Source organism: Sporothrix schenckii (assembly GCF_000961545.1).
Source record: "Sporothrix schenckii 1099-18 chromosome Unknown Cont47, whole genome shotgun sequence".
NCBI classification, from domain to species: domain Eukaryota; kingdom Fungi; phylum Ascomycota; class Sordariomycetes; order Ophiostomatales; family Ophiostomataceae; genus Sporothrix; species Sporothrix schenckii.
In genome coordinates, this window is record NW_015971148.1 from 5,150,727 (window position 1) to 5,171,955 (window position 21,229).

A 21,229-nucleotide genomic window follows, 5' to 3' on the forward strand; every position below is an offset into this window, starting at 1 on the left:
CATTACACAAACTGTTGCCCAAAAACCAAGAGAAAGAGGAGAAAGACATAGCGTCTCCGACCTAGCAACCCTCTAACATAGTAGAAAAGACATCATAATAAGAAAGAAAGAAAACAGAAAGTAAACAAACTCCGTGGCAAAACAACATAATGAATAAACCAATATAAACGCATCACACATCATCCATCAACCCTCGCCTTGGCATCCTTCCCCTCATGGCGGCGACGCTAGCTGGCCAATCTGCATTTGTGTTTGCGGCCGCACGGGTGTCTGGGCGACCATCACATCGTGCTGCGTTTGTTGCTGCTGCGTTTGCTGCTGCTGCTGCTGCCGGAGCTGCTGCTGCCGCATCGCCTGGGCCTGCTGCTGGCTGCGCTGCCGCACAATGTAGTCCTGGTTCTCAATCGTCACGCTCTTCGTCATGTGGTTGACCTTGTAGACGCCCACGAGCCGCGACGCCAGCTCAAACATGTTGTTGCGCAGCGAGATGACGATAAACTGCGCGTTCTTGGTCCGCTCCTTGATGTAGTTGGCCACAATCGACACGTTGCGGAAGTCGAGCGCCGCGTCAATCTCGTCCATGACGTACAGCGGCGTCGGCTTGTAGTGATGCAGCGCAAACACGAGCGCCAGGCTGCTCAGCGTCTTCTCGCCGCCCGACAGGTTGCTAATGTTCTTCCACGACTTCTTGGGCGGCATCACGCTGAACAGGATGCCCTCCGAGAACGGGTCGAGCGAGTCCACGAGCTCCAGCTCCGCGTTGCCACCCATCGTGATCATCTGGTACATTTCCTTGAGCCGCAGCGAGATCGTGCTGAAGCCCTCCATGAACCCCTCGAGCCGCAGCCGCCGCAGGTCGTCGCACCGCTTCTTCGCCGTGTCGCGCTGCGCCACCGCCGTCGCCAGGTCCGACGACCGCGCCGCGTGCTCCTCCACCCGCCGCCGGTACTCCGCCAGCACCCCCAGGTCCACGCTGGTGTTCTGCGTCTTCTCCTCCAGCGTCGCAATCTCGCTCTTGAGCACCGCCTTGTCCATGTCGGCCAGCTCGTCTCTGCTGTACTGGTTGAACGCCAGCGGCGGCGTGTTGCTGTCGGTGCGCCGAGCGACCGGTCCCGACTGGACGATGGTGACGTCGCCACCGGCCTCGTCGTGTTCGTCGCTGCCGGCCTCGGACGACAAGGGAGTGTCGGCACTGGATGCGGTCTCCGCCGTCTCGCCCTCCGCGCCCTCCGCGCCCTCCTGGGGCTCCGTCTTGACCGTCACCGGCTTCGAGTACTCCAGGTCGTGAATGTCGTGCAGCTGCAGCTTCGACAACTTGTTCTCCCAGTAGGTCAGCCGCTGGTGGTTGTCGGCCAGCACCTTCTGGTTCTCCTCGAGCTTGTTGCGCATCTCGATCTCGACGGCGCGCGTCGTGTTGAGCGCCGCCATCTTTTCGTCGAGCTCCGCCTTCAGCTCCGCCAGCACCTGCTTCTTGACCTCCAGGTCCTCCTGCGCCTCCTCGACGGCCGCCTTGAGCGACGCCGCGTTCTCGTCCTGGCTCTCAATCTCCGCCGCCAGCGCCTCCAGGTCGCGCGTCGCCGCCTCGTGCTCCTTGGTCGCCTTGGCGTGGTCCTTTTCGAGCTTGGTCTTTTGCTTCTCCGCCTTGGCCTTGCGCACCTCCGCGTGCGACGTCGCCTCGTTGCTCGACGCGAGCTGCTCCTTGGTCGCCTCGATCTTGGCCCGCTGCGCCCGCAGCTTCTCGCCGCCCACCTCCATGATCTTGTCCTGCAGCTCCTTGATCTCCTCCTCGACGCTCGCCGTCTCGCCGTGCAGCGCCGCGACCGTCTTGTGGAGCGACGCAATCTCCGCCTGCAGCACGGCCACGCGCTTGTCGTCCGCCTGCGACGGCTGGTGCTCCTTGCTCAGCTCCTGGATGCGCCGCTGCGCGTCCGCCAGGGTCTTGGCCGCGCTCTCCATCTCGAGGTGGAGCTTCTGCATCTGCGTCTCCAGCTGCGGGATCTGGTCGCGCAGGAACCGCAGCCGGCCCTCGAGCTCGCGCTGCCGGTCCTGGAACGCGGCAAACCGCTGCTCCAGCGCGTCCCGGTCCACCTCCAGCTTGGCCACCTGCTCCTTGCTCGTGTCCGGCACCAGCTTCGACGACATCAGGCCCTTCTTGGCCGTGCTGCCGCCGCCCGACATCGTGCCCGACTTGTCAATCAGCTCGCCGTCCAGCGTCACCACGCGCCATCGCTTGGCGCCGTATGCGATGCGGTTCGCCTGCGCCAGGTCCGCCGCCACCAGCGTATCCTGCAGGGCGTGGTAAAAGGCCGGGCGGAAGCGGTCGTCCTTGGCGCGGATCAGGTCAAACAGCCGCGGCGCGTCCTCGGGCGTGCGGATGGGCGCGAGGTCGCGCGCGCGCAGCTTGTCCAGGCAGATAAAGTTGCCGCGGCCCATGTTGGTCTTGCGCAGGTACTCGATGCACTGCTGGCCCGCCTCGACCGTGTCCGTGACGAAATTGTCCAGCGACGGGCACGCCGTCGAGATGGCCACGTCGTACTTTTGGTCGATCGTGCCGAGGTTGCCCAGGCGCCCGTGGAAGCCCTCGATGCGGCCCGACTCCTTCATGCGCATCAGCGCCGTGAGGACGTTGCCCTGCGTCTGCGTCTGCGAGAGGCTGGACCGCGCCTCGTCGGCCTTTTGCCGCGCGTTCGACAGCTGCGCGCGCATCGTGGGCTCCTGCTGTGCCAGGCTCTCGAGCTCGGCCTCCACCTTCTTGGCCTCCTTCTCGAGGCGCGCCTTTTCGAGCTCCGCCGTCTTGAGCTCGTCGGCCTTGGCGTCGCGGCCCTCCTCGATGCTCACCATTTTGGCCTCCATCTCACCGAGCGCCGTCGCGCCGGCGTTGGCCTTTTCCTGGAGGATGGACAGCTCGCTCTCGGCCACCGCAATGGCCGACTGCGTCTGGTTGATCTTGTCCTTCCAGGGCTCGAGCGACTTCTGCTTGGCGGCGATCTGGTCGGAAAACGCCTGTGTCTTGCCCTTGAGGCCGTCGCGGATGCTGGCCAGGTCGCTCTCCTCCTCTTTGATCTGCGCCTCCAGCTGCGCAATCTCCTCGGCGCGCGTCTGGATCTCTTCGGTGCACTGCTCAATGGTCTCCGCCGCCTCCACCGCCGACGTCTCGGCGTTGCTCATGGCCTTGTCGAGCTTCTTGCGCTTGTCCGTCAAGAACTTGCGCTTCTCCTCGAACTTGACGCGTTCCTGGTCGAACTTGGTCATCTCCTTGATCAGCTCCTGCGTCTGCTTCTCGTGCGCCTCGCACTTCTTGCTGCCCTTGGCAAACTGCTTCTCGAGCAGCTTGATGTCCTGCTCGCCGCCATGGTGCTTCTCGAGCTCGGCGTCCAGCTCAGCCTGCATCTGCGAGATGGCCTCCTCGGTGACCGCCACGTTGTCGTGGCACTCGCTGGTGTAGATCTGGTAGAGCGCCGACTGCTTCATGGCGAGCTCGTTCTCGTCGCGGATGAATGCAATGGCCTTGTCCTTCTTGTCCTCGAGGCTGCTCTTCTCCTTCTCGACGTGCTGCACACGGCCGCTCTTCTCCATGCAGATGTCGTTGAGCGTCTCCACCTCGGTGGCCGCCTCCTCAATGGGCGTCTTGTACTTGGACGTGCCAATAATGTCTTCGAGGTATTCGAGGAGGCCATCCTCGTGCTCGTTCGCGGCCTTGGCCTTCATCTGCGCAATGGACTCGACCTCGCCCTGCAAAATCAGGAAGCGCTTGTGGTCCAGGTCCACGCCACGGTCCTTGAGCAGCGTCGTGACCGTCGTGAAGTTGGACGACTTGTTGTTGATGTAGTATGTGCTCGAGTTGTTGCGGAAGGCCTTGCGGGAGATGATCAGGTCCGAGTCGGGGATGACGTCCGAGCCGCCGCCAGGCTGATATGCAGTTAGTAGGGAGGCCATCAGTGACCACAGTGTACGGGCCAAATGCAACATACCAAATCCATCACTTCGCGGAAGTGGACGGCGACCTCGCAGTACTCCAGGTTCGGGTACTGGGCCGAGTTGTGAATGAGCGCAGACAGCTTGCCCTGGCGCATCTTGCTGGCGCGGAAACCAAAGACAAACAGCAGCGAGTCAATGACGTTGGACTTGCCAGAGCCGTTGGGGCCGACGACGGACGAAAAGGACGCGTGGAAGGGCCCGACCTCCTGGACGCCGGCGTAGCTCTTGAAGTTGGTCAGGATGAGGTACGTGATGACGGTGCGGGCCTTGGGCGCCGCCGGCTCGACGGGCGGGATGTTGGTCATCGTGCGCGACTTGAGCACAATGTCCATGGGCTTCTCGAGGATCGTGTCCATGGCGCGGATGGGCTTGGCCGCGGCCACCGCGTCGTCGGCGGCGCTCGTGCTCGAGGCCGTCCGCGGGCGCTCGTTGACAGACGTGTTGGTGATGTCAGACAGCGGCGTCATGGTCACGTCGCGCGCGTGGACTGTGTCATCGGCGCCCAACTCGTCGCCTGTTTCGTCCGCGGCAATGTCCACGGCGGCGTCCGCAACGGTCGCGTCAGCGCCCGGCGCCACATTCTCAGCGTCCTCGGCAGCTGGCTCCGGCGAGGGCGTAGGAATCGAGGACAGCGACGAGAGCGACGACAGAGAAGGCACATCGGGCGTTTCCGACTTGACGACGACCTTGGACGCAGCCACGCTCTTGCGCTTGCGCGGTGCAGGCTTCTTGGGCGCCACAGCAGAAACGTCTGCCTCGACGGACTGTGTCACCGTCGCAGCCGTCTGATCGGGGTTGAAGATCTCACTGGGCTCAATGGTCGATGAGGCAGCGACGGACGCGCGTGTCCGCCGTGGCCGCACGGGCTTCGCCGCGAGCGTGGACGACCCCTCGGCTGCAATGGTCTTGCGCCGCCCAGCGGCTGGCCGGCGTGGGCTACGCGTCGGCGCGGGTGTGAAGTCCTCCTCCTCGTCTGGGTTGATCGTTCTGTTGGTCATATCGCCCGAGATCTCGTCGTCCGATTCGACGATGGCGGTGCGCCGGCTGGCGGCGCGTCGCGTCGGACGTGTCGACATGGCGCGTGTGCAGTCTGGTGGGGTGTGCGTGTGTGTGAATGAGCGTTTGTAAATCTGGTTGATTCGTGATGTCGCAAAAGGCGTGGTGCCTATTTCGTGTCGGCAGTGTCGAATGGATCACGAAATATGGACGTTCTGCGTAAGGAGGGATGAGATACCGTAATGAGGCGCGACAGTGGTCGCCCAGACCCCCAGGGAAGGCGTTGCCCCGCTTGTTGTTGACTTGCGATTGCCGTTTTGGGTCGTAAACAAAACAAGGCAGAAGTTGCCCCACATAAAAACTGCCACCAAGTCATCAGCACGTGACTGTCTGGAACACCGCTTTGCTGCATATGGTGAAGTGCACATCGCCAAATGAAGCTCCGAGAGCTTCGCCAGCCAGAGCCGTGGTCAAACTCACAACCCGTTCTCCCACACAGCCACGACGACCGCCAACATGTCGGGCCGGCTCGACTTTCGGAATTTTAGCGATGTGTTCGGCAACGGCGACACGCTGCCGTACGATGCGCACGTCAACCGCGACATTGAGTCGAAGCGCAAGAGCCTCGGCGGCGTCCTCTTTGTCGACCGGGTCTTTACCGCGCTGGGGATACCAAAGGGTGAGCAGCCGCGGGCCAGCTGACGACCAGCTGCGGCATATACGCCTCCGGAGTGCATTGTGTACGATTGCCACATTCTAACAGAAAGCAGTCAAAATCTACCCCCCCAAAGACACGCGCACGCTGCACGACCTCTTCCAGCAGATCCTCGCCAGCAAAATGACCACCCACCACAAGCTCTCCGCCCTCTACTACCTCCTGCTGGACCACGACGAGGGGCTCAGCGCCCGCTCCAAGATCGCCGACAACTTCGCCGCCCAGACCGGCATGCCCAAGCGCTACCAGATCTTCATGAGCGGCCTCTGGCACATGGACCGCCTCCAGTTTGGCGTCGCCGTCGAATACCTCGCGCACCCCTCGCTGCTGCCCGAATTTGCCGACAACATTATCACCGTGCTCGTGCGGCACGCCGAGAACAACGACTACGCGCTGCCGCTGGCCTACTACGCGGCCGTGCAACCCGTTCTCAAGACGCAGGAGGCGGTGGAGCTGCTGTTTGAGGCCTTGGCGCGCACCGATGTGAGCGAGGCGTTTTACTACACGCGGACGCTGGCCGGGCCGGCACGGCAGCAGCTGTTTGAGCATCTGGTGGGCTCGGTGCTCAAGGATGCTGCAGGAGGCGGGAGTGGTGGCGGTGGCGGGGGTGCGAGCAGCAGTGCGGACGGGATCGATGCAGCCGGCCGGTCGGCCGAGCTAATCAGCCTGCCGCTCGACGCTCAGGAAGAGGCATGGCTACGGGCGTACCTGACGGCAGGCGAGGGCCGCAAGCTGAAGCGGGCCAAAGACACAATGATTATGAAGAAGATCGTGTCGGGCGACGTGGATCTCAGCGAGGGCAGCAAGAGCCTGAGCGGGCCGTGGGGCATTGTGCTGCAAGGGTTCCGCCACGAGACCGGCGGTGAGCCGTAGGGGGTGACCGCCGGCGGTGCTATGGATACTGTGGCTGTAAAGCAGGACAGTAGCAGCAGTGGAACTACAGACAAGAAGAATGAGCAGTTCGCGCGGTCGTACCGCGAAGGCTTGCTGATCGAGTTTTAGAGAGCATATGGCTTCATTTTCGTTTGATATTTGCAAGGGAGTTACAAGGTCTACTTGGGATTTGGGTCGTTTCCAATTTTCTGCAAGAGGACATGAATCAGCAATACACATTGTTTTTGAACAACTTAGTGTCGACAAATGACCGTCAACTACAGAGCCAGGTGGGAGGCACCGTGTGCATAGCCATTCACATCAGCAACAGAAGCACAAAGACATTTAGTTGTTTGGTCATTGACCTCGGCGAATGTTGACAGAATGAAAATCCGCCATGCTTTGATTGTAGAATACAGAAAAAATGAAGCCAATACATGCAGTACGATGTTCGGCCACATCCCAGAAAAGATAAATAAGAGAGATGAATACGAGATCCAACGTGCCTATATATACGTCAACCACCACCGTAAGCTACTCCGTATTGAACTGACCCCGTAGAGCGTCGACTTCGCGCCGCAGTGCGTCCAGATCCGCTAAAATATTGTTAGCCACGCCGTTGTCGTCGGGCCGGCCTTCCTCGCTCTCTTGAGCCGGTGCCAGGCCCTGATCCTGGCCGGGGCGCACACTCTCTGAGCTAGCTTGACGGGGCTTGGATGCCATCGAGGGCGATGCGTTCGAGAGAGCCGATGGGTTGGTCGCATTTGCCGCAGTTGACGCATTCGCGTGGCTAGCTGGCGCATCCATACTTCCACGACTACTGCCGCGCTGGCGCGTCGGAGGAGGCGGTGGTGGCTGTAGGGGCCCGACACGGCGGGCGATAGCATCAACACTGGCAATGCTCGATGGCCGCCCGCTGCCACTCCCAGCACCGCTGCCAACGCTGCCGCTGCTATCTGTCGATGCCAGGGCGGCAGGTCGGCTCTCTTTGTGGCGAACGGACGTGTTGCGCGCGGGTGGTGGTGGCGGTTTGGCCAGCAGCCGATTGGGGATGGGCGTGGACGAGCCGCTGCCACTAGTGCTGCCAGGTTGAGGAACCAGCGACGGCGTACTAGCCCCCGCGGGAATACCTGCTTGAGTACTAGGTTGCCGGTCGTGGTCGGACAGGCCAGGTGCGCTCAGCACGGGCGTAGAGCCAGAGGCGTTTGGTGGGGCAGCCATTGAGGGCCGTTGAACATGGTTGGCGCGTCGAGGTGGCGGTGGTGCCGGGACGCTGCCACCTGAGTTGGCATTGGCATTTGCGTTGGGTTTGGCGAGACTCGATGACCGTGAGTGGCTGTATGTCGAATCTAAAGAAGACCGAGGCGATTCGAGAGGAGATTTGTCGTGTAGCTGATCAGTCGTGACGGCATCGCCAGACAATGAGGCGTGCGGCGGTGGTGTCGGCAGAGGAGGCCGGTCGCCGGAAGGCTGGGATCGGCTTTCGGTGCGGTGATGCCCGGCAGCCTGCCGGCGCGGTGGCGGGGCTGGGATGGGCTTTTTGGTGTGAGGGGGAGAGGGTTTAGATGCTGTTGCCGCTGCCACAGTTGTGGCAGGTGCTGCAGAGGAGGCAACCAAGGCGCCGGCGCCGAGGTCTGAGGTTGGATGTAAGGGGGAGAATTCGGCTGAGTGAGACACGTTGGGGGGTGTCGGTGGTCGTGGTGGGGGAACAGCCTCTTCTGGTGCCTCGGGGTCGAGGTCCACCTCGGGCTGGTTGACGGTGACCTCGCGGTCGAAAACGCTGTCCATGGCGTCGTCATCTTCGTTCACGTTGGCCGGTCGGCGCGCGGGCGGTGGTGGAAGAGGCTTGTTCACGTCCGAGGGCGATATCGACGCGTCCTCGCCTCCGCTACTACTCTCCTTCGTTGGTGCCTTGATGTCCTTGGGCTGCGCCTTGATCAGCTTACCGTGCCGCGAGCTTGGCGGAGGCGGCTTCTTCCGTGGTGTTTGTCGTGGCGCAGGTTCGTCCACAGATAAAGCCCCGTGGATCAAGCCAGTGCGATCTTCGTCATTCTCGGAGATCTCATGCGATGTCCGAGGTGTTTCTTCAGCTGCAGGGACCGTGTCAAACCGCGCAGGTGGTGGTGGAGGTGGAGGAGGCGGCGCTGCTGCTGCAGGACCCTGGCCCGTCAACAACAACCGACTAAAGGTGTCCACGTCAAAGGTAGCCTTTCCAGAGGAGGCTGCCACAGCCGGGTCAGACTGCGACTCGCTCACGCTCTTATGTCCGGACTCCAGGTCTCCGAGTGTCTGTTGGAAGGGGTTTGGTGGTGGTGGTGGTTGCGCTTGGGAGGGAAAGGACGGCAAAGATGTGGCTGCCGAGAATGATCCAGTAGCGGCGCCTGTACTGCCACCGCGGCCACCGACAGAGTCACTGTCTTCTGATTCCGATTCGTCCGACTCGCTACTATAATCCTCGTAGTTCCTGACCGGGCGGTCGTCGAGCAAACCGCCCCGGGTGCCATAGTCGCCAAAACGCGTCGTAGACGGTGCGCCTGTCGAACCGCTTGCCGCACCAGACAAATCGGAAGGAAACCGCGCCTCAAAGTCGGCGTCGACGGAGTCGACTGAGGACGGTGATGAGGGCGGCGGGGACTGCACGCGCACCTTCTTGACAGGCTTGGGTTTCAGGAATGTCGTGGACGGAGGTGCCTCGGTAGACTTGGGCAGCGCCTGGAGGTGCTCGCGAAACGCATCACTGGTCACATTCGACCGGCCGCGCGGCGCATCGTGGTCCTCGTAATCGACCGCATATGAATCGTTCCCCAGGCCACTGTTGGCAGTTCGTCCGGGAGCTCCGGGAGCTCCGCTGTGGGTATGGGTGTTGGCGTCGGAGGGTGATTGAGGAAAGGTAGAGCTCTTTGCCAAAGAAGGATGTGGCGGAGCAGCTGTCGAGGCGGTGTCGAGGGCCAGGCCGGTAGCGGTGGTGGAGGAGGTCGGCGAGGCGATCGGGACGGTGCTCTTGCGGCGAAAAGGGTTGTTGGAGGCCAGCGATGGGTCTGCCATGGCTCCGGTTGTAGGTTTGCGCCCGAAGTATGCGCAATAGCTGTGACGCGTTTGTCAAAACGAAAAGGACCCCCGAAGATCACGGGGTGGAGAGCAAGAGTGAAGGGTAGGTGGAAAGTTAGAGAGGAACGGAGGCGGGAATTGCGGGTGAGGAGGAAGCCCTGCGCGCGAATGGCGGTGGGGATGATAGAGAAAGTCGATGAGATTGATAGGAGAGATAGTCCACAGTTTGGTGCCTGTCGTGTTTCTTCAGGCGCTGGAGCTGAATGACACTGGAGGATCGGGCTTGTCGGGAGCTGCGGGGTAACAGGAATTCAGCGTAAGCCAGGCGGGAAATTGGAGATCAACGGGTTCGAGAAAAGACAGCGCACGAGGCCGTTAGAGACGGTGATGTCGTCACTGCAAAATAGCTCGAAATCGGATAACGGGGAGCTGCAAAATCCGAAGAGGAGGGAGGCGAGAGAAGCAAAAGTACAGTAGACAGGTAGACAGCGGAGGACAGAAGTGGAGAGGCGAAAGAAACGCGAGGCCTAGTCAATCCCCCATCCGCTGATGCCGTGGTCCTAGCCGTGGTCTGTCGATTGCTTGAATCGTTGAGGAGGATAGAGAGAGACGAAGAAAATGGAGGGAAAGGATTGAGAAAAGAAGAAACGAACTGTCAAAAGCAAGGGACGTTGCTTAGCCTTTTGCTTCCTTCCTTTCTTCCCTCGCTTGCACCTTCGCAAGCTCGGTCCGTCGAACACGTTTTTATCGCGCAGCGTCAATGGTAAAAATGGCTGCCTTGTCCGCAGCGCGGATGAATCCACCTGAGAATGTTTGGCTGCTCACGCCTCGTATTGCCGCGCTTTAGTGGCTGCAATGACGCGGCGGTTGTCCAATGTCAATTGCAAATCGTCAATTGCCAACCGGGGAGCAATCGCAGGCCTGTGTTGCGGCAAGACGTTCGCTTCTGTTGAGAGAAAAAAAGCAAAAGAAAAGGGAGAAAAGAATCGAGGCCAAAAAGTCGTAAAGATCGATCATGGCACTACGACGAATCGTGAACATAAAAAGGGGGAAAGAGGGATATTGCGAGTCGCGCCCGGGAAGGCGCATAAAGTCCATTTACAGAAGTCGGGAGCCGAAATTGACGGCCGCCCTTTCTTTTCTTGTTCTTCCGTTTGGCTGAGCCTATTGTGCCATTCGCACCTTCCTGCCTGTGCCTCGTTTCTCTCCCGTGTCGCCATACTGTAAATTAGATGCCGTACGGCCTTGAGTTCACCAGTCTCCAAAGTGCGTTGGTGCTCTTTCCCTCCATAACGGCACAGCACGACGTCAGGAAGGAGCCCGCCAGACATAAATTGTGGAGGGAAAGAGCTACGGAGTCTCCCTCTCTCGAACCGTTTACATGTGTATCCCTCCATACGTCGGCAATTGGCGCTGTCGAATGATGCCACGGTGTGACAGACGAGGGGAGTTCAAGTGCAATCGTCGCCAATTCCTCCTCTCCCATAAGGGATGGATAGTGTCATTGTACGACAACTGCACGACAATCGCACGACGTCGGCTGTCGGAGGACGAAAGAGAGCAACATATTTGGCGAGCACAAAGGAAAGATCTGGGGAAAGAGCAATCGCAGCAACAGGACAGCTGCTGGCCGGATGGCGTTGGCAGGCAGCAGAGCGTGACCATAGCACAGCTCGAGGACAGTACAAGAAGCGCTAGGGCAGGAAGGTGCGCTCTGTCAGCTTAGTGAACGTCGCTTCTCCACACTCTTATGTGCAGCCTCCTGGACTCTACGAAGTACATTGTTGTCGCACCTTATTCATTATTATTGTGTCGTGGTGTGTCCGGTCACGTCGGCTTTCATTTTGCTTCGTTATTTTCTTTGTCTTCTGCTTCCAACTTTGTTGGGGCAGTGCTTTGTCCATCCAACAAGAAGGCCCCACTTTCTCACTCACCAAAACTAAGACCAGCCAGCTTGACCTAATATTTGCACGTGACACTTACACGGCAGTCTCCACCTTTTCGCCCGATTCGATAGGCCCAGCAGACTTTCCCCCAGAAATGTAAACAAAGAGCAGGAAATATCCTCCAAAATCATGCGCGTAATCCGTCTGACATCGCCCTCGTCGCCTCGTCTGATAACAGCAAAACCCGTGCTGTACGGTTTTTGCGCCGGCCTTACTCCATTGCGCTCTGCTATCCTGTTGGCCGTTTTATAGACGCCGAACAGCCATCGACATTGACGAAAATGGAAACATCGCAGGCCAATCACGTGCTTCACGGCATCTTGGATCTCATGAAGAACAACAACAAAAACTATAACGCGTGCCCCACCATAGTTGATCTGATCTTTCGCGTCGAGGACTCGAAGGTGACCCAAGCGTTATACACAATTTGACGACTTTTTGGCGCTGCCCCGTAGAAAAATCAAAACAAGACAGAGCGCGCGCGCCAGCCACAGCACTTGTTGACAATATGGCGATGTTTTGAAAAGCCTCACAGACGTAACATGACCGCCCGCTTTCATTTGCTTGCTTTGAGAATGATTTTGGTTATACAGAGCGTACGACAACAGCGCCCGTCGATCTGAAACGGAGAAAATACAGAAAAAGTGCCCGGTATACATATATATTTCACGCACACAGCAGGAAACAGACAAGCAGACACAGACACACATAATATACCATTTGCCCCCCACCCATCCTTCGCCTACCAATTAGGATACCTTAAACGCCTGATCGATCAAATAAAAAAAGCAAAACCAAAAACGGTGCCATCACACGTAACTTAAATCAGAGAGATCCAATCCTCCAGTGCAGCAAGTTGCAGTATATGAAAACCCGTTGCTCGTGAGGACGGGGAGAAGAGGAAGGAAGAATGTAGATGAGGTCGTCGTTGGAAGATATAGGGGTATAACAGCAAAGAAAAAAGGGGCATGAAACAAAAAGGCATTCAAAGCGAATGTCTTTATGCCTCGGCTTTCTTTGCTGCTGCCTTCTTCGGCGCGGCCTTCTTCGGTGCTGCGGCCTTCTTGGCAGCGGGCTTGGTGACCTTGCCAGCAGCAGCCTTGGGCTTAGCGGCAGTCTGCAGTGTGTTAGCAGCGTCCTGACAAGGGAGGGAAACAATACGACACGCGTCAGTGATTGCAACATACCTTCTTGGGAGCAGCCTTCTTGGCAGCGGCGTCCTTCTTGGGAGCAGCCTTCTTCTTCTCGCCCTCCTTCTTGGGGGCGGCCTTCTTCGCCGCAGGCTTGGCAGCGGGCTTCTTCGCGACCTTCTTGGCGGCAGGCTTCTTCACCTTATCCTCCTTCTTAACAGCGGCCTTCTTGGCCAGCTTGGTGCCGCCAGACGCGCCCTTGGGCTGCTCAAAGACACCCTTCTCAACACCGGTGCGCAGGGCCTTGTTGAACAGCGAGTCGAACATAGCATCCGTGACAGACAGGTTGTTGTTCGCCTTGACGAACTTCTTCAGCGATTGCCGGCTGTAGTGGTTGTTAGTAATCGTTGTTAAGAAGACCTGGGGGGGGGACTAGCGTAACCGCTCTCTCGCGGTCGCAATCAAATTACAAACAGGAAAAGAAAAAAAAATAAAGCTTACCTAGAGCCATTGCGGTCCTTGAGCTGTTGTTGAGCAAACAGCAATTAGTATGTGTCACAAGCTTTGGTGGGGAGAAAATATGGTGAGAGGAGGGGATGGACGTGGCCGGTCGTTCGCATCGCGACGTGACAATTATTGCAGTCATTCACGACGATAAACCGAGCCGAACAGCATATGAAAAGTGCAAAAGTAAAACACGCGACATCGGTAATCAATGCGCAAATCTGTGCAAGAAAACATAGCGGGTGGTATTTACCGAAACAATAGCATGGGTGATCATGTCCTGTCGAGATGGTTAGTAAAGTGATTCGAATTTTGCCTCATCGCAATTGCGAAATGGCGGTCGGCGCGCGACGCTGTCGCAAGGCCATAAAACCACGCGTACACCCCAGAAAATCGAAAAGCAGAGATAAACGAACCTGGTACGAGGCATGAGACGCCTTGGGCTTGGCCGCAGAGGCACCTTCGGTCTTCTTGGGAGGCATTTTGAAAATGGGGAGTTGGTGATTGATTGAAAAAATGTGATTTTCGAAAGTAATCGATCGCTGTCGCGTCGTGTTGTTGTCTGGTTTGTAGTTTGGTAGATGGATATCGCCAAGATACTATGCAAATTTGAAAACGTGTTAAAGAAGAGAAGAGGGAGAAGAAGAGTCGAAAGAGCAAGAGAAAGGAGAAAGAGGAAGAAGAAGAGGAAAGAGAAAACCAGGAAAGAGGAGCATCGGGGGGAAGGGACAAACATGCGCGCCTGGTGGGCAATTGTTTATATAAGGGAGCGGGGGTCGCGGCGCAATCAGTAAGTGCTAGTCCGTTATTTTGGGCTGGGCTTTTGGGGCTGGGCGCTTTTGCTGTGTTTTGCACTTTCCTTTTTCATCGCTCCTCCCCCCTTTCCCCCATTCTTGCCCTCTGTCTGCCTCCCCCCTTCCCACCGTTTCCCGGTGGCAAGTGCTACAGAAAACCAGTTGCACACTAAAAACACTCGACTGCAGGTCCCTAGTTCTCCGTCCACCATGACCTCTCTTCCCACGCACGACTTGCATCCGTAGACGCATGTCATTGGCAAGATACTGCGTACTATTTTGAGTTTGCGTAGCGGTGTTGCCAAACGTATGCATGGGCGGGGGTAAGGCTACCGACCATGACGGGTTCATTCGAAGCTTTTTTGTGTCTTCTCAATGATTGTGTCAGTATGTAGATGCTCAAGTGGGGACCTGCCCGGCGCGAGTCTAGCTCAGATGCATTGCGCGACACATGCGCTGCAAGGAAAGCACGAAGGCATTCCACATGACTGGCAGGTAGGACCAAGCAGAGCCTATGATCGAGGGTGCAAGTTGCTATACAGTGGTGAGCCATGTGCGATATAGAAAGAGCGATCGTGGTCAAGGTTAGGCAGGCAGCGGCGGTAGGACGCGTAGAAACGCCTGACCAGAGACGACAGGGAAGGTACGACCGAACACAACAGTGATCAAAGGACAAGCGCGATGAGGGCGAGGAAGGGAGAGGGCGAGGCACTGGGCGGTGGATGAACCCTAGACACGCGCGTTGCGGATCGAGGACCTGGAACGGCGGCGGCAGATGGCCCAAGCTTTTCAAAGCTGACCACCGGTGGCTGACATCCACATTCTCTAATGAAAATAAGTCGCACATTAACTGGACAAGAATCTCGTCAGACGGAGATGCACCTGCCCTCGCGTGCCCAAATTGGCGCAATCCACGACTGCTCTTCCCTTCTCCTCTTTCCCATTTTGTCGCACCGCGCCCCTCAATCGCGCTCCTATACTTATGAGGGAAGGAGCGACTGACGAGTTCGGGGGACAGAGGAAAGATGCTACGCCTACGGGCAAGGCAGTACCCGCAGTTGCCTCGCGTAGTCACCTCGCGAACACCCCGTCATCGCGATACCAACAGTCGAGACCAGAGACATGGAGCTTGCAAAGCCATTCACCTGGTCCTCACAAGCCTAGGGAGCGACCCGCATAAGCGCTGTGTCGTGCCAGATTTTCCTTTTCCAGACCAAAGTTGCATACCGTTTCTACCACTACCTGGTCTCTGAGTGTTTCATGTTTTCCCGGGCTCTCGCGATATCCACGTTTCACAAAGATGAACGCCCTACAGCGGTATATGTAGGTTATCTTTTACACATAGGTATCTCGCCGTGCTGTTGCACCACACTCGTCGCCCCATGTTACGCCGTTGGTGTCACGCCCCCTTCTTCCCCTCTCCTGATAGTGAAGAAACGGCGTTCTTTCGCGGGCAGAAGTGACCAGCGCTGTTGATTCGCTGTGACAGGTGATGCGTCCCATTCCTCGGTATGCTCATACCAATAATATGTTTGCAGACGCAAGCCCCAACAAACCCCAAAACAGAAAGAGGGAGAGGAGCAGCGCCACACGGCCCCATGCGGACGGTATGCAAACAATGAAGCAGTTATCCCAGTTTATTTGCGCGATGAGAGTGTTCTGGCCACGCCGCTAATTGTGATCATACCCGACTCAAACCGCCACCATTTTAGTGTGCGATAACGGGCAAGGCACAGAGCTCGGCAGACGATACGACATACGATGTACAATGCCACGTATCCGTGAGAGTTGAATAGGATGGATGGTGGTGGGAATGGGGAGGGTGAGGTTTCGGTTCGACAGGCCAAGACCCAGGCCAAGCCCATTCAAGTGACAGATCAGCAGGACGGGCGTCAATGGCGAGAAGGCCACACACAACAGAGCGGCTGGCAATGTTCCACACACTAACAGACAAGCATGTTCTCCACTCGAAAAGTAGCTCCGTACACGAATCCGTCCGTACGTCTGTAAGTCTATCAAAAGACCCCACTTTTTGGCTGTCGTTCTCTCGCTCCTTTCTGTTTTCCTCTTTCTGCACCTTGCCTTTCCCTTATTTCTCGCTGTTCTCGTCCCGTGCTTGCTCTTTCCTCGATTTCGTAATTCACAAAAGTTGGCGCCCTTTTTTCTGATTGGCTGCTCAGCACAACAAACAACAAAATAGCACCTGACCAAAAATCGGGCCCCTCGTGCTTGCTGACTTTGCGCGCAATCATGCGCCCCGACCGAGTCGTACCTCCCCTCCCTTTTCTCCCGTTTTTCGCAATCGTCGTTCTCGCATTGCATTTCTCTCCTCTTTTCTTTTTTTTTTCCTTGCGTCTTCTCCAGCTTTTTCGGTGGTTTGTTTGCCATTCCGTTGTAGTGTTTCGATTCTTTCATGCTTCTTTCCGAAGGTCTACTTCGAATTGTAACGGTCGAACTGAAGCAATTGCAAAACAGCGACATGATCGCGATCGCGATCATGATCGCAAGCTCGAAACGTCCTCGTTCACCGCTACATCCGCGACTCTCTCTCGCTCTGTGGATTATTTTCTTGTGTCCCTGCGAGTTCTTAATTTTTGTGCCCATTTTGTTCGCTATTTGCCTCCGTAACCACCGCTTATGTTCCCGCCGTCTCGACGAGCGCCGTTCTGCGATAACTCGATTTCCTTTTCGCCTCCAGCGATCGTGGTCATATGACACGTTTGGCCCAACAAATTGGGAAGTTGGCGTCACAAGTTCATCGTGCCCATCGTTCGCACCTTCTCGCTCGATGCTCAATTGCGCAGTGGGATTAATGTGGCGAGAGAAGGGCAACCCAAGCCCGTTGCTCGATGTTGAGGCTGTCTCGCGCTTTCTCTCCATTCTCGTGCTTCCCTGCCAGCTGTCCCGTTTTATCTCTTTCTCCCCGTCCTCTTTGCCGATGACAATATACCGTTTCTTCTTTTGGTTGTTTTTATTGCCATGTGGTCACGCGTGTGGCTCGTGATAATTCCTTGTACCTTCCTTCTCCTTCGCGACATCCCTTCTCGTTTGGTCGACCCCTTTTCTCGATTTTGTAATTTTGCAATTTCAGCCCCTTTTCCTCGGCGTCTTTTCGTCGCTCGTTTCGTCTACTTTTGAGCTCAATCACCAGGTGATGAAACATAAAGCTGAATTGTATTCTGGCCAGCCGTGGATAATCCGTCTCTGGGTCCAAAGCAATCGCGTTTCTGAGCGTGGACGTGTCTCGAGACCGCGTGGCGTTCCTGAAACAGACTACGCGCAGACAATCAGACCTCTACAAATGAATTGTCGTGTGAAATATTGCTTCACTTCTCGTCTTAGAGATGGCCTCCACTACTTCGCAACAGCCCAGCATCACGGTCGCTGTCGTCGCCGTGGAGGTTGAGTGGAAAGCGAAAGGCAAAATCAAAACATGAGCGTCGCGCGACGTGCGGGACGTTCGCTGCAGCTGGCGCCAGCTGTCAAGTATTATTGCTGTATTTTGCACGACTGCCCCACCCGCCATGGCTCTCGTCTTCAGCAGTCTCTGATTTGGCGCGGGAAGGCGCTATGGAGCTTGCAGTGGCCCGTGCTCCTTGTTTCGCTATCCTTCTCCACTAAGCTGTCTGTAAGACATCCCAAATAGGCAATTTTTGGCAAACAAGCGTTTCATCTTGTTTCCCAGTCAAAAAGTCGCATTATCACGGCTTCGCTTGTAAATATCTCCCCATCCACAAGTGCCCTTCTCTGTTGACTTATACCCGTAGACTCTTTGTATTTTTTCCTATGTGACGATGCATAAAATATGTGTTTCTGTTGCGGTACGTAGGTGGATTTGTATGTCGTTGCAGATGTAGGTTGAAAACCATATGATTTTTTGTAAAAAATTATATTTTAGAACGACAAAACAACAAAACGCACACAACGCGACGAAAAACACACGAACAAGCCTGAAAATAGATCATAATATATAGGACTGATATTAAACGGTAGCAAAAATACCAAAAATATTATTCGAGCCCAAAAACGCACAGAATGTTGCCCGAAAGATATCAACAATAACCGAACCAAGAGCACCGATTCCTTGACCGCACAACCCAACAACGAATCCTGTGCGACCCCTATTACAAGTTGGATATGGAAGATAGTAACTATTACTAAGTTAAAAATAAAAGAGAAAATAAATAAATAGAAATATAAGACCTGCAAAACGCGCCGTAGAAGCTCTGCGCGAAAGATGCCGAGCCTGGATTCCACACCAGCCGACGGTAGGAGAGTGTATTTAGTACGGCATTACCTGGTAAGATAAAACAAGCACGACTGAAAAGTACCAAAGAGGCCCTCCCCGGCGAACGAATGTCCGTACCAGACCAACCCACGGCGCCGGCAACACATGTCCGTGACAACGGTATGGAGATCATTGATGTTGCTCACGGCTGCACCACTCACACAGTGTAGGCGAACGAACTGAGGATGTCAATATACAGAAGAGTGAAATGCGAGTAAGCTGGGAAGGCTGTGACAAAACTTGTACACATAGCTCTTGTCTACCCAGCGTAACGAAAAAGCCATGTGCGAGTCTTGACCGCATTTCGCCGAAGCACCAGCATACATTGACGGAAAACACAAGACACCGCCAAAGGCTCGGATGTAGTATAGAAACAGGCAGGGTAAACAGCGGCAGCGGGCGACTTAGGCGCGGTGAAGCAACAATGTTTTAACCCACCTTGGCGTTAAATGGCCCACGTCGATGCCGCTTGGCGTTTCCTTCAAGTACTGAGGTATCACGAGACAGTACGATTGCGAACGAATGGTTAACACAGAAAAAAAAATAGGACCTTATTGATAGACGAGAACCTATATATACGAATACGCGCACTCGAGCATACCGTGCCGCGTTGCGAACCTAATAGTACCCCCATAAAAATGTTGCCGACCGATACAGTTGAACAGAAACAGCAAAAAGAGTATCTAAAACTCCTCCTCCGAACCCGTCTCTCGCCAATATGGTGCGGAGAGACATAATAAAGCAAACCAGAATACACGAATGAAAATATAAAAAACAAAAGCTGTTTTCGCGCCGCCCATGCAAAAAAAAAAACTTGTTACGTGTTTTCTCAAACACAACAGGGATGGAAGATGACGAAGAATGAAGAAAGAAGAAAGGAAGGAGACCAAAAATCGTCGCGTAAACGGGACCGAAAGAAGGGTTGATGAACCGTGGTCGCATGCCACAATAATCCGTACAGAAGAGAAGGAGGATTGAAAAAAAATACGAGGAAAAGCGGACCGAAAATCCCGCTGGACACATATCCACCACCTCAAATGCAAAACTTCTTGTCCAACCGGGACAGCGCGCGCGAGTCCTCACCCGACGGTGCAGGCTGGAGGAACTGCTGGGAGGTGCTGCTGCCCGAAGCAGCGGCACCAACACCAACAGGCACGGCGGCGTTCTGGTGCCGCGGCGAGCTGCTCGTGCTGTTGGTGCTGCCGGCGTTGGCGCTGTTGGGTTCCGAGTTGGCCGGTGTCGGGTGCAGCAGCGCCGACAGGCTGGCCTTGTTGCTGCCACCGCCGGTGGCGTTGGTGTTGGTGGTCGCGCCAGCAGCCGTGGCAGCAGCCGTGGGACCGGTCGCGGAGGGCGGCGAGTTGCCCCTGGCATAGGTGGCCTCTGCGCCAAAGTACACCTTGGACGGCGGCGGCTGCGACGGCTGCTGCTGCTGGTAGGGCGGCGTCAGGGCGGACGACCCAGACGGGGGCGCGGCGGGCGGAATGGTGGTCGTGGCCGTCGGCGCCGAGGCGTTCAGGGCAGGCAGAGGGCCCTGCGACACAGGCGGGAGGGTCAGACGGGCACCCGAGGTCGGCGACGTCTGGTACGACGAAGGGCCCGAGGCGGCCGAGGACACAGGTGGCAGAACGGGGGCTGGTGCTTGGTGATAGCCAGACTGTGGCGAGTTGGACAGCGTCTGGTGGTTGCTGCCCACGTAGACGTGGTGCGTGGGCGGCGTGGTGCGGGACGACGAGGCGCCCATGTTCTGTGGCGGCGGCAGTGCCACGCGGTCACCGTAGGGCGGCGCGTGCGGTGGCGGTGGTGCGCTGCTGCCATACGGCTGCGCATGGGGCGGTGGCGGGCCCTGGTGGTAGTAGCCGTGCGGCGGCGGTGGCGGAGGAGGCGGTGTCTGGGAGTAGTGACCTTGCTGTTGTGGAGGGTAGGGAGCCGAAGATGTGGTATAGTGGCCGCTGTACGGGGGTGTGGCGATGGGTGACGGAGGCCAGGAATAGCCCGGCTGGCCATAGGAGGAGGGCGGGTACGGGTGGTGGCCGTGCGGCGGCGGGGGTGGCGGGTGGTGGGCGTAGTGCGGTGGCTGGTGGTGTTGCTGCTGCTGCTGCTGGTGGGACACGGGCACGCGCGACACGGCGGCCACGGGCATGCTGTCGCTCAAGCTCGACTCCGGGTACATACCCTTGACGGGGACGACGCTGCGCAGGCTCGGGTCGATGATGGGCTGCGGCAGGTCCGGATCGCCGGGCCCTGGGCGCGCGTAGTAGGAGATGAGGTGCAGGTGCTGGCCGTTGGAGGTGGTGATGCTGAACGACTGCTTCATGAGACCGTCCGCCTTGTAGCGGTAGCCGTCGGGTTCGCCGTCGTCCTGGTCTTCGTCGCTTCCGCGGCCCGTCGAGTCTGGCGTCTTGCCCGACACCCGGCGCATTGTGTTGAAGCCGCCGCCACGCTTGCCCTCCATCTCGCGGTAGGTCAGAAAGCTGCCGGACACACGACTGGCGCTCCACGACTTGCCGTCCGTCCACCGGCGCATGCCGGCTTCCCGCTCGTCCCACACAAACACGGAGCCAGACCGGATAGCTTGCCGCTCCTTCTCCGACAGCCGTCTTTGCACACGCGGCAACAGGCCGAGTCGGCAGGCCTCAAACAGCTTGATGGCGTCGGCAGGCGTCCGCACCATGCCGTGGTACGTCTCCATGGGGTGTTTTTGGGAAGACATTTTCATTTGTGCTGTGTTGGTGTGATAGGAAAGAAGTGAAAAAAAAATTTCGATGAGAATCAAGGAATCAAAACAGCAGTGTTGTTCGTTTCGATCGGGGTTTCTCGACGCATCTAAGTCGCCCAATCGCGAACTCGGACACTACCCACCCGTGTCACTCTGTCGACACCGTGTCGCCGCAGAGTATGTCAATGTGAATTTCCCAAGAAGCTCAACCTCTTTCCGGGGATCGAAAATACGTTAATCA

The 21,229-nt window shown here is 57.1% G+C and overlaps 5 protein-coding genes across 5 annotated transcripts; 1 reads left to right on the plus strand and 4 right to left on the minus strand.

The window, feature by feature from the left end:
* Positions 1–213: 213 nt before the first annotated feature.
* Positions 214–5,054, minus strand: SPSK_03857 (structural maintenance of chromosome 4; the record flags this gene model as incomplete). Its single annotated transcript, XM_016730672.1, has 2 exons — positions 214–3,909; positions 3,972–5,054. The coding sequence occupies 2 exons, from the start codon at positions 5,052–5,054 to the stop codon at positions 214–216; spliced, it is 4,779 nt and encodes a 1,592-aa protein (XP_016586158.1).
* Positions 5,055–5,490: 436 nt separating this feature from the next.
* SPSK_04411 (uncharacterized protein) lies at positions 5,491–6,562 on the plus strand (the record flags this gene model as incomplete). The annotated part of the gene is made up of 2 exons (XM_016731218.1): positions 5,491–5,653; positions 5,745–6,562. The coding sequence occupies 2 exons, from the start codon at positions 5,491–5,493 to the stop codon at positions 6,560–6,562; spliced, it is 981 nt and encodes a 326-aa protein (XP_016586159.1).
* A 534-nt stretch (positions 6,563–7,096) lies between these two features.
* SPSK_04008 (uncharacterized protein) lies at positions 7,097–9,607 on the minus strand (the record flags this gene model as incomplete). Its single annotated transcript, XM_016730822.1, has 1 exon — positions 7,097–9,607. The coding sequence occupies one exon, from the start codon at positions 9,605–9,607 to the stop codon at positions 7,097–7,099; it is 2,511 nt and encodes an 836-aa protein (XP_016586160.1).
* Positions 9,608–12,556: 2,949 nt separating this feature from the next.
* Positions 12,557–13,672, minus strand: SPSK_04397 (histone H1/5; the record flags this gene model as incomplete). The annotated part of the gene is made up of 5 exons (XM_016731204.1): positions 12,557–12,673; positions 12,744–13,071; positions 13,188–13,210; positions 13,444–13,470; positions 13,607–13,672. 5 exons carry the CDS (start codon positions 13,670–13,672, stop codon positions 12,557–12,559), a joined length of 561 nt encoding a protein of 186 aa, XP_016586161.1.
* Positions 13,673–19,305: 5,633 nt separating this feature from the next.
* SPSK_04191 (camp independent regulatory protein) lies at positions 19,306–20,982 on the minus strand (the record flags this gene model as incomplete). Its single annotated transcript, XM_016731002.1, has 1 exon — positions 19,306–20,982. One exon carries the CDS (start codon positions 20,980–20,982, stop codon positions 19,306–19,308), a length of 1,677 nt encoding a protein of 558 aa, XP_016586162.1.
* Between the last annotated feature and the right edge of the window lie 247 nt (positions 20,983–21,229).